This window comes from Anser cygnoides, chromosome Z (assembly GCF_040182565.1).
Source record: "Anser cygnoides isolate HZ-2024a breed goose chromosome Z, Taihu_goose_T2T_genome, whole genome shotgun sequence".
NCBI classification, from domain to species: Eukaryota; Metazoa; Chordata; class Aves; order Anseriformes; family Anatidae; genus Anser; species Anser cygnoides.
In genome coordinates this window covers 59,550,438-59,562,881 of record NC_089912.1, presented here as the reverse complement: position 1 = coordinate 59,562,881, position 12,444 = coordinate 59,550,438, and the positions used below count along the sequence as shown (strand labels likewise).

Here is a 12,444-nt window from a genome sequence, read left to right as displayed (position 1 = left end):
CAAGCACAGGGAATGCTGAAAGGAAAATACAGTCATGCCTTGAGACTCCTATGCCAGATTCAGGGATATTGTGCTTTGAATGAACCTTATAATCAGTTTGACCCTTCCTGAGTTTTACAAACATGTATTCTGTTTATACTGGACTGCATACATTTTCGTCCATAGCTTTAAGCCTTCCTGAGTTTAGTTTGCCACATGCCCCTGTGTTAGAGAAAAATACAGCAGATGCATTGCACTCGGCTAAGTGTTCCGTCAAAATCTGAAACTTCTGTGGGATTTGCATGGGGGATTTTAGTCTGTCGTAGATTGCTGTCATGTTGTTCAGTTTATACTTCAATACGTTATGGAGTTAGCAAGATGTTGTTTCCAGGTAGTGCTCCTCATCCTTGCCCAATTCTATCCTTTAAGTAGAACTACAAGGATGCTATTTGGCATGCCACACAAAAGAGGAATGAGATTATCTGTACCCATATACAGAGGAAGGATTTGCTGCTTTCTGTTCCTTCTCTAGTGATAGGAGCATTCATTGGAAAGTGGCCATGAACATTAATTTAGGCCTTCAGTTGAAAAACACATTTCCCGCTCTCTGCAAATTAAACTCTAGGCTTACTTCTGTAAATATTTACTTCTGTCTCACCAGATCAAATTCCTTGCTTCCATGTTTCTTCTAGTCTCTTTGTCTTTCTGATACCATTTTAACAGGAAATCCTGTTTGTTAGAACAATTAATGGAGGTTTTGCAGTAAGCTGCTTCTGAATTTGCTTATATACTTTTGTCACAAGTGTGTGGTGACAGCATGCTTTTCTGCTTTTATTAATAAGAAAATTTCTTCTTCCTTCCTCTGGGAGGCAGAATTCGTAATGTCTTTATAGCACATCAGTTATAGATCTCTGCTCACTTGTAAGCAGTGGCAGATACAAATATACTCTTTAAAATTAATGAGAAGCTTTTGCCATGAACTAAAGATATCTTGAAGTACTTCATTTATTACGATCAAGTTTAGGACTGTAGAATTAAAAGAGTGGTCTGCAATGCTTGCTGTTGAACAGGAAGACAGGATGGAAATCATTTGTTTACCCATATTGCATTAAAATAATTTGTGGTGCTTTGGGATTTGCCCAGAAATAGCAGGCAGCTGAGGCACACAGGGTATTTCCAAAGGGCACAAGTTTGTATTTTTGAGAAAGCACTAGAAAAGTCAGAAAAAGTCTGATCACTGAGCTGCAGAGTCAGTACATGGCAATACCGGTCTAACATGGATGTACCCTTTGCTACCAAAAAGTGCTTTTCATTTCTTGGTCCTTTAAACACTCATTGGTGAGTAAGTCCATCAGTGATGACTGTACAAGTCATCTTACTTGCATAGAAGACCTTTATGGAGGTTGCACACCCGAAGTTTGTTGCCTTTACATCATCTCCACAAGTCAGATGAACCTAATGGTAAGTGTGGCAGAGAGTTTTTCAGCAGAAATTTCATGTTATGCTTCAGTTTTACAAGATTAGAAGGAAAGATATAAAGTATGTTACTACTTACTGCCTAGTGATTTGTCGTCTTAATCAGTCAGCTTCTCTTACATGGGAGCCTAAATCTGCCAGGCATTAGAGTGAATAAGAGCAGTGCCTGCTTCCAGTGTTTCCCCCTGCTCTGAGCCTGTCTCCTCTGCAGCACCGGTTGGCACCTCCACGCAGTACGCTGCCCTGCAAGGCACTTGAGTTCTCCATGGCTATTTTCACTCTTTTCCATTTGTCTGACGTTACAGCTTGGATAATTCAAATGCAAAGTGCCTCAAGGTCTCTTCAATAGGCATGGACATTTGGGGACTTAGTGATTTTTCTCCATTCGTTCATGTTAAATGGATTTCTCCTAGGGCCTACTTCCTAAAGTGCTTACAGATCACTTCTCTAATGCCCATAGAAAGTCTGCCAGAGTGCCAGTACTGCACTTGCCCAGGCACAGTTCTTCCATGCTGGCCTAGCAATGCATTTATTGCGATTCAGATGAAGCAGTATGCTGCATTTGTTCTGACGTGACCTTCTGTGTGTTACCAACTTTCTAAGGAGACTGTAAATGCATCACTGTTAAAGCAGATGAGCGATTTGAGACCTCTGCTTGGAAATGTCTGCTTAGACATCATATCTGGTACGTGAGAACAGTTCTCATGCCGTAACACTATTTTTTTTCGCTCTAATACATTAAGCAGTAAGTTGAAATGAAGAAGTGTTACTAAAATATAAGAGGAATTAAGGTATGGTTTTAACGTCTAGACGTCAAGTCTCAAACCTAAGGGATTTTTAGTGCTTGCTGTTTAGAGGGGTGGTCTTCTAATAAGAGATTGTGGTGTTCATGCAGGCATTGTAAAATCCTATTGTTTAAGGAGTATTTACATAACATGAGGTTTCAGTGTTTATGACTTAAATTTAATTCTTTAAAATTGAGAACAATAACACTTTTGGCATGTAAATGAGAGTGGAGAGAAGGAACAGCTCAGTTTTTGCTGAAATGTCTGAGAACATTCATCATCAAATTTTTTGATCCATGGAACTGTTTTTCCATCACCAGATAGTGTTTTGTGTGCTGTTCAGGTTATTTACAGTCTACTTCTGAACTAGGAGAGTGAGAAGGTACAGAATGTCTGGAATTCCAAGCTTCAAGTAAAGATTTTGAGCAGTGCTTTTAGTTCTCAAGTAATTCTGTACTTGGAACATATAGAATAATTTTAAACATTCGGGTAATGGAAAATTTTTCTCCTTGAGAAGCATAATCATGATTTAAACTGGGAGAGATTCAATCCCTATTCTTTTTCTTGCCATTTAACTTTATCTGACCTTCTTCTGCTCATCACTCAGTTGTCAGCCGCTCTGACAGTGCCCCTTTCTTTCAGGTTTCCTTTTCTTTCTTTGCACCATCGTATCAGTCTGAGCTTAACTCAACACTTAGAGAGTATTGAGGTTCGTGTCTTTCCTCCTGAATCTTTCTCTCCCACTTTTTCCTACCATTGCTGCTAACAGCAGTATCCCATTCAAGTTTACTTTGGGATTTTATTTCTGCCTGTGCTGTATGTATCCATGCAATCCCCAGATTCTCTGGTACTTTTTCCTTGTTCCCCATCTCCACTGTCCTCATGACTGACTCCTTTTGATTTTTCAGCTTAAAAGGTTGTTCTTGTCTTTTCCCCCAAGTTGCGTCTTTTTTTTCCTTTCAGTATTTTTTTCAGATTATTTCTTTCCAGAATATCTAAAATGCTGCATTGAAAATACACCTTTCTGACAGTGTGTCTTTCAAAACCTCCCCTAGTTTTGGTTTATGCAGAGGTCTGGCATTTCTGAGCAATGGGAGCTCTGGAGTGTTGTGACCCCAGGCCATCAAGTGGGTAATCTCTGACGTGAATTTTCCTGTCTGTATGCCAAACAAACGTCACTGCCTGTCTCTCTGAATGCACAGTTAAGCATCTTCAAAATTTGCTGTAGGTTTGTGAAATTGAATATTTTCTTCAATCATTGCTGTCTTAATTACAAAAGAGGGCACAAGTGACAGATGTGTTACTCTTGCCTGTGACAGTACTGATATGTCAGCATGCTAATACAAGCATTTATTTTTGGAGATAAATTGTTCAGTTTTACCCATACTCCTAGTAGTGGTTTCTTTTTAAGGCTACAAAACCCACACATACAGTGAAGTGAGATGTCTCATAAGAGGATTTGTAGTCTGATCTTTCATCAGAATTAGTAATATGAAAAAATATACAAACGTGTGGAAGTTGTGCTGCAATATTCCTTCAATCTCTTCTGCTGCAGTATGTGTAGAGCATTACCTAAACGCACGTAGTCTTAAGGTCCAGAAGAGACTACTTTGATTGTATCGTCTGACCTCCAACACAGCACAGACCAAGGGGACTTCCCTGCAATGAACTCCTCCTCCTGGGCTGGAATTTCTCTGCCTTGGCAGGGCTTCCAGGACCAAAGTAGAGGGAGGCTGCCAGAGCATGAAGATAGAGGTGCAGCACCAATGACCTTAGCATTTGGGGTGCAGCCTCCTGCTCACCACGTGTAGCAGCAGAGATGCGCCAGCTTCCCTCGTGGGAGCCTGTGTAGTAAAAAAGAGGAATGTATTGTGCCTTGAGACTGGTTTCAGCCATCTCAGTAAGAGAGCTGTGCCAATGCAACCAGTTTCTGTTTCACTAATTCTTTGTTCTTCTTCTCTTCTGATAGCGTGAAGGATTCTCTGTTAAATTCTTTTCTCCACGTGCATATTTTTGTGTTTTGGTCAAATCACTCTTTCATCTTTTTTCGAGTGTTTTATTTGCTTGAGTGTCTCACCGAGAGGTATATTTTCCGGATTAATAAATTAATGTTTACTCCTACTAGGAAAACTTAATTCAAGATTGAAATTTGAACATTTTTTCAGAAAGTTCAGACTTCCTGTTCATTTAATGCATTTCATGTTGCTTTTTGCCATTCTGGTTTCTTAAAAAAATCTCATGTGGAACGAAGACGTGTAAATGACGTCTAGAACCCTATTACAATAGGAGTACTGTCTTGTTTAATTTTATTTCTAGTCTCATTATAAAGAATTGAGTGAGCTTGGCAAGGTCTGTTCTGAATGAATCTCATGATAGCCGTTCCATCATTATGCTCTGGATTAACGGGCATGTAATTATCTTGGGTCATCCTATTTACTTTCTTAAAATAAGGTACATCAGTACTTTTCCTTCTTATTGTATGACGCTTTGAGAAAGCTCCAAGACTGATTGACAGTCAACAAGAATGACCTTGTAGAGAAGCTTTCTGGAGTATTTTAATTCTGTACATAGGAGTTATCAGGTCTGTCTACTTAACTGTCTGCCTTTATTAGCTGTTCTGTAACAATACTGTTTTGCTGAAAAGCACTTGCTTACCATTTTGAATGAGTATGACCATTTTTCCTTTATATAATGTAAATAGTTATGGGACACATTTCCCCCTCCCTTTTTTTTTTCATTATTCTTTTGAGGTCCATTGTTTTCATCTGCTAATGCAGCAATAATTGACTAATCTGTATAAGGGACAAAAAAAAAAAACATTTTTAAATCTAGTCACAGTTTGTCTTTTTTTTTCTCATGCCATTTTTTGGCAATTACTATCTTTGGATTTACTTTCAACTTCTAATTTTAATTCCCTTATCTTTTTTTAACTGTTTAAAAAAGTCTTTTATGCATTCCTTTTTTGTACATGAGAAGTATACTTTGTAAGCCGTTTCAATCTGCTGTAAATTAGACTTCCTGCAGAAACTGCAGATGCTTAGGATTTTTTCTTGATTGTTGGCTTGTGACTTTTGGTGGACCAAGAAGAAAGTTGTTAAATGAGTTCCCGTTACTGGCATTTTTTTGGATCCATGTGCTGTTTGGAATTGGCTTTTTTGAAAACGTTAAGTTCATATATTACTGGTTTGAATTTTATTGTGTGTGCAAATAGCACATAATGAAATGACTTGCGTTTAAGCAACCATTACCGTTTAGTCTGTAATCATTTCTTTATTGGTTGAGGTTCAGCCTTGTGTTAAATTAAAAAGGAATGTTTCATCTTTATAGAAGGAGTTAAGGAACCAGTACTTTCATAATTCCTGAAAATCAGAAGTACATGACCTTGAGATTGTCATTCAGACTTGAGTCATCCTCACTGGTTCAGCTCATCCATGGTATGATTTGAAGATCTGAAATAGATGCCAGCTGCTATTTCATCTAGCTATTATTCCAAACTATTATTTTGTTTGCTAAACGTTGGTGTATAAGCACTTCTGTGAGTGAGAGTTGGGTTGGGGTACTAACTCATTTTCATTGTTCTGAACATAATTTATCATTAATATAAATTGTCTAGAATGGGTGAGATCAAAGGGCTGTCCAGGTCCATAGCCTCTCTGACAGGTGATGAAAAGACAAACAGGGTAAGTAATCTGGTATAAAACTCCATGTTCTCGTCAGTCTGTGGAGGCTGCCCTCCATGACCACATGGCTTGAAAGATCAAACTGAAAAATATGCATACCCAGTTTTAGTGGTGCAAAAAAAGAAGTGTGACTAAGACATGTGAGGGGAATTTGGGAGACAGTCTTAATTTCCACCTGTGCATGAATTATCACTAGTCTCGTGTACCCTAGAGTGGGGTGGGAACAACTTTGACATTATGTAAAACATCATTGCTATTTTTAATTGCATTATTCATGCCTCAAAAATCGAAATTAGCCCCTAAAGCCTTACAGACGCTGAAGATGTAACTACCTCAAAACCAAGCACCTCCTTTAGAAGGCAACATTTGTCTATGATAAAAGACCTCAATGAGCTAGATTTCATGAAATGATTTGGGGATTGTAACTAAATCTATTCTGATACTTCAGAAATGAAGTTCGTATTCATCAAGGTGGTTTTCATAGCCACAGTTAGAGGAATTGTAAGTGAAGTACTTGGTGGTGAAGTTTACACGCGTCTTGGCAGCGCTGCTTCCTTTGAAGATCTGAGTTCAGTGAATAATCACGGTATTTGGCCTTCATTTTTTCTGTCTAGCTGTACTGTTTCTTTGGAGCTCTTTGAGGGTTTGCAGTTCACTCTTCCTCTCGTGCTCTCTGGGCGTAGTTCTGTGCTATGTTTTCATTCTCAGTATGGAAAGTTCCTGCCTACGTGTCCCTGCCCTCATACTGCTGTGTCAGTTTGACTCCTCTAAGAGACTGTGCTCTGGAAAGGACAACCAATCTGTGAAGAAAACTGATTTTTTTTTTTTTTTTACCTGAGTATTGGTGTTCTGGGCAACAGTCCCACAAAGAAGTGTTTCAGCACAGGTGCAAAGGTGATGAGCTGTGGCAGGAAAGCAAAACTTTGCAAGGGGAAGCCCCAGTGCCAAAGACAACGTATAATAGAGCCTACCCCCTCAGTGCTGATTCAGAAATAGAAATCAGCTACCGAGGGCTTGCTTATGCAGTAAACAAGCAGTCTGCTTTAATTACATTACACTTAATAAAAAAAAAAAAAGTAGTGTATCAAGAAATATTCTTCTACCCTTTTTCTTTCTCCTTTTTTCCCCATTTCTCTCCATTCTGCCAGAGAAAATAAATTTGCTCTTTGCTGCTCCAGTTCCATGCAGAATACTAATGTATGTGCATTCTCTTCCTCAGATGTATTGCATAAACAAACTTTTCAAAATCTGATCCCAATTCTTTGTTTTATTTACATTTCCTTTAGAGCCAAAATGATTTATTTATTTTGGGGAAAAAAGAAAGCTACCTGTTGGAAATCCTATTTCATACAAATTTTGTCTTCCTCTTTGTGGAATTGACAGTATCTTCTGAAGCAGACACCAGATTTAACCTGTTCTTGCTGCACCCCCTGTAAGCATCACCAGGTTGATTTTAACCGATTATTCTGTCTCCACAGCACTAGATGGTGCTGATGGCAGTATCTCTGAAATCTGAGCCTTCAAAAATACCAGTGATTCTAAAAGTAGCACTGCTGTTTCAGGCAAAGGACCAGTCTGCAAATCCAAATTTTAATTTGAACAAAAATTTCAGTCTGTGAATACAGTAACTGAAAGGAAAATCCTGGAAATCCTGTTAATATGTCTTATTTCTGTGTTGCTTCTTCCCTGTTTAACAGGTGATCGGTGCTTTTGACTAATGACTGTGAATTAGTGGACAGTTGACATTTGTCCCAGGAATTACATAGCTTATCAAGGCTTTGTTGGGTGGTATGAAGGAAAAAACAAAATTCCACTTTTCATGACATCAAATATATTGTGTTAACATTTCATAAAAACTCTAAATGTTTCCCAACCCTTATAACCAGTACAGAGAAGAGTTGCTGTCTAATGTCATCTGTTGTTCTTGCCACTTCAGTCCAGCTGAGATTATCTCCATCCCAGCAAGAGAGACAGGCACCAGCATTACCGGCCCCACTTTTGGCTGTGCGGTCTTGAGGCTATTTCTCCCACTGGCAGACTCTGGCTGAACTTTGAGGATGGTACAACATAGCCAAGGGCTTTTGTGGGGGTTAATTACTTGTCTTAAATGCAGCGAAGGTTGTCCTGAAATGTAAACTGTTAATCTGTTCTAAGAAATATCTGCCTGAAGAGGTGTAGGAAAATAGTGGGATTTATTGAGTTTGTTCTCAAGATGTAAGATTTGGGCTTGAGAAGCATAACTAATCCCTTGCAACTGTGAAGTGTTGAAAAAACTTTTTCCTGAAACTCTTGGCTTGCAGTGAGGGGACAAGCACTGATAGTGCTTGATAGAGAACTTACTCTTAAGGCTGCGAAGGATTTGATATCAGTGTTATTTTTTCCGTTGAAAATAAAGAGTACTTGTTCAAATTCTGACTATCATTTCTTAAGGCAGAAAAGCCTTAAGAAATCACTCGGAGCACTGAAGTTGTCCTCTAGTTCCAAGAAATACACACTATCTAGACTATAACACTGAAGTAGTATTTTGCCACTTTATTAAACAGACTTTAATACTGTCTAACTGATTCTGGTGAACAAGAAGTCTGCTGCTGCTCTGGAAACATTTGGGGGAAAAATCAGATTGACTGTAGTTTTGTGGGAATTTGTCTGCTATGTGTTTTGCTGCTTTTGTTGTACCCTCTGTTGATAGTCATGGGATGAACCCGCTTGTAGCCATCTCCTTTCCAAATTTACAAGGTAGTTTCATCTGTTTAGGTTTCTGTCTCTATGGGTTATCTATAAATTGGCAACAGTGTTGTAGGAATCCAGCAGTGTTACAGAAGTATCTGACTCCTTGAAGCTGCTAAGCAGTAGCCATCATCATTTGTCCACTGCTTCTGCTTCTTTCAGGTCTCTCGCATCTTTGCAGTTGAGTTATATTCTCCATATATGTGAAATGATACCATCTGCTATGAGCATCCATGTGCACAGAGGTGTTTCCTTAATTCCACATGTGCTGTTTTTTGTCATCCGACAAACCAATCCATCAAGCCCTATTATTTCAGCCAGTGGTGTGAATTCTATAGCTTTTATTTTTGTGTAGCTTCCCAAACTCAGTTTAAATCATAGGATTGCAGCAGGAGACCTCTGCCCTGTTTTGTATTTGTGAAGCATGGCAACACATACTTGGTCTTGAATATTCAGTTCTATCTTACGATGTCTTATAGTTCAAGTACATGCACAGCTGCAAAAGATTTTTAATGGTTTAGGATTGCTAGTTTCAACAAATGAATAGAATTTAGAAAAAAGACTGCCATTTTTTTCAAAATGCATGAAAAAAATCTTTGTATGCATATGGACCTCTGATTTCACAGATTATTTATAAAGCTAATGTAATGCTCTATTCCTTGACTTGAACTAAAACCAAGTTGAAAAGAATATGTACTAGTGACATCTCGGCCTCCAAATAACCAAAGCTTCTGTCATGTACTTGGATTCTTCCTATTCTAAGCAATTAGGCTATTGAAATGAAAAATACTCAAGATTATTAAGGAAAACAAATATATTATATGAAATGTTATGCTTGGAAATTGTTTTTTAATGAATACATACTGGTTATGAACTAAAATTGTATGTATACCATTCATTCTGTTAAAGTTTGACTTTTAAGAACTTAACCATGAACATAGGATCTTCTTCACATCATTTATTTTTTAGAGTATCTCAAATTCGAATTCTGTTGTTGCTTATTCCAGATGTTTTTTATTTATGTGTATATATACACACATACAACTATTGTACATTGCATTTTAAAGATCTACACGTTCAGATCTGTGTATACAGCAATGCATCTCTTCTGACTAGGTAATATAATTATCTCAGACAACTACCGTGAATTTATTTTAATTCTTTTTTTTCCTTTTTTCCTCTCCAGTTTATTTTCTTTGTTGTCTAAAAAACACAACAAGGTGTTGGAGCAAGCCACGCAGTCCTTAAGAGGTTCCCTTGATTCAAATGACACTCCGCTTCCTGATTATGTGAGTACTGAACTTAGTGTTTTAGAAGGTGCTTCAAAATAGAAGTGGTGCATCCCTAAATCTGCAAAGATTTATCAAAATGTGTGACAACTAAGTAACCACCAACACCAAAATACAGGAACCTGCATGAATGATGTCATGTCTGAAACTTCTTTTTAAAAAAAATTTGCACTTACAAATGGCAAAACAAAACCGCAACTATTCATAGCTCAGAGACTTACTGTACCCTGTCAACTTGCAATTTGCAAGCCATTTATATTTCAGGATATTTAAATCATACAGTTAAAAACATCATTTTTAAGAACAGGGCTTTGGCATCCACAGTATGTTGAAATACCTAAACTGGTTGAAAACAATCCCAGTGAGCCTTTGAGAGAGTACTGCAGTCATGGGTCAAATTGGTATGTTCTGAACGCGTGTATACATACAGCGCTCTTTTCAGTTTACTAAGCCAATACCCACAAATAGGCAGCAATTTTGTAATTTAATTGCATGGCTGCTGGAAAATCTCTAGCTTCAGTAGAAAAAGAAGATTTCTTCCAAGGACTTGAATAATATCTTTGTACTACCAAAGTATCTTTGGTTTGTACTCATTTGAACTTTGACTAAAATACTGTCTAAAAAAGTTGTTTTGATTGATCAGTTACTCCGAATTTTTGAGGATGAAAATGTAACAACCGTCTCATTTTGAGTGTTAAGACATATACCAGGACATGCTTGTCTGATCCATTACCTATCATAGTACTCTAGCATAGAAGTACCTACAAAGAAAATATTATATAGTAGTTTGGTAACTTAAATTCAGCTATCCAGGTTCCTTAACCTGCATCTTTTAGTTAATATTTCTGACACGTACCATAGAAACTGGAGGCATTTTGTTGTTCAGAGACAGCCAGGTTCCTCGAGCAGTTAAGTATATTTTTGCTGCCTTATGATGCCTTAATTCATATGAAGCTCCTCACAGCACCTGTGATTCTAGGGGCTCTGATTTCTCTCCCAGAAGTTGCTGTCTGACCTTTAACTTCATAGCAGCTTTAGAACCTGAAACATCTCAGCAGGAGCCCCCTCCTAGTTTGTGTTTAGAGTAGGAGATACTGCCTGTTTGTCCTGTAAGGTGATACACAAGCTGTTTAAAGCTCTTTCATCTGCATAAGCATGAACAACTGAATGCCCCTGAGACTTCAGATACCTTGGAGAGGATTTGATGTGGTAAATGGCCCTTTCCCATGGGTCCACTTCTTGATCAATAGGAGCTGATGATGTAGGGGCACAGTTGTGAGGGCTGCGTATTTTGGATGCATTAAACATTTCTGATTGTTTTGATTGATAAGGCTCTTGGGGCTGCATTTCTCAGAGGTGATTAACCCCGGTGTCATGCCAGGTTCCAGCTTAAGCAATTACATTGCTTTGTGTTCAGATTCCTCCTTTGGTCTCGTGGCACTTCATTGATCTGTCCTGAAAAGCTATGGGGTTTTAGTGGGCTTCCCAGCCAAAGGGAGGCTGCTTTGGTGTACGTGATGGCTTTAATTATCTGTCCATCCAAGCTTACCTCATTCTGTGTCATGTCACAAAATAGTCTTCAGTAGCTTGAGCAGCTCTGCAGCAGCCTAAGCTGTACTGGTCCATCTTCTGCATTTGTGCTGGGAATGTGAACCAGATCAATGAACAGATCTGGATGTAACATACTCCCCAATTTTGGAGGCTGTTGTCAATGGGATGACGCTCTGTAATTTGCAGTGCCGCAGCTGAGCATCTGCCTGCGGTGCCAAGGGGCTGCAGGGAGTGCCTGGGGCTGGGTGTATGGGTACAGGGCTCCCTAGGCTGGGATTCCTGCTGCAGGCTGTGTCGTATGAAACTAACCTTAGAGACACCCTGGGGTCTCAGTCAACCAACTGTCAGACCTCTTCAGATGCCTAGATAACAGGGCTGAAAGTTTTACACTAACTTACAGGTATAGTCCTTGCGTTAGGCGTATCTGTGGCCTGTTGTCTCAGGGGGGCTGTTGATTTTATGTAAAGAGAGCTGTAAATTCTCTAGACAAACACATTTCTGTCTCTGCTGTTGAGAGGAAAGAAAAGTGTTTCATGTGTCTTACATAAGGGCACTATACATATGTTCACACATATGCATATATTTCTGTGTGTGTATATATATGTATATATTTTGTTGTGTGCGTGAATTTGGTGCTTGAAGGCTATTTTCATAAGTTCATAGAATATCCCGAGTTGGAAGGGACCCACAAGGATCATTGAGTTTGGGACTTTTTTTACATACTAGTTGCAAACTGTACTGCAGCTAAGAAAGGACCCAAGGTACGCTCCACAGAGTCATCCTCTTAAAGGTGGAGACAGCTGAGAAATGCAGTTTATGGAGCACTGCTGGGGGAGCAGTGCCCAGAGATTTAGATAATTTGCTGAATTTCTTCCTTTTTACCACTGTTATGACGTAGGGAGGGAGGGGAGGAGAAGAACAGCAGTTGGAAAGTTTGCTTTAGGGGAGAACAAAATT

The 12,444-nt window shown here is 38.8% G+C and overlaps 1 protein-coding gene across 13 annotated transcripts in view; it reads left to right on the top strand.

The window, feature by feature from the left end:
* DYM (dymeclin) overlaps positions 1–12,444 on the top strand; it is a 206,531-nt gene that overhangs the window by 131,122 nt on the left and 62,965 nt on the right. For all 13 annotated transcript variants that reach the window (XM_048079759.2, XM_048079753.2, XM_048079754.2 and 10 more), the window contains one exon: positions 9,834–9,936. In XM_048079759.2, the coding sequence (XP_047935716.2) occupies positions 9,834–9,936 (103 nt within the window). The remainder of the gene's footprint in view (positions 1–9,833; positions 9,937–12,444) is intronic.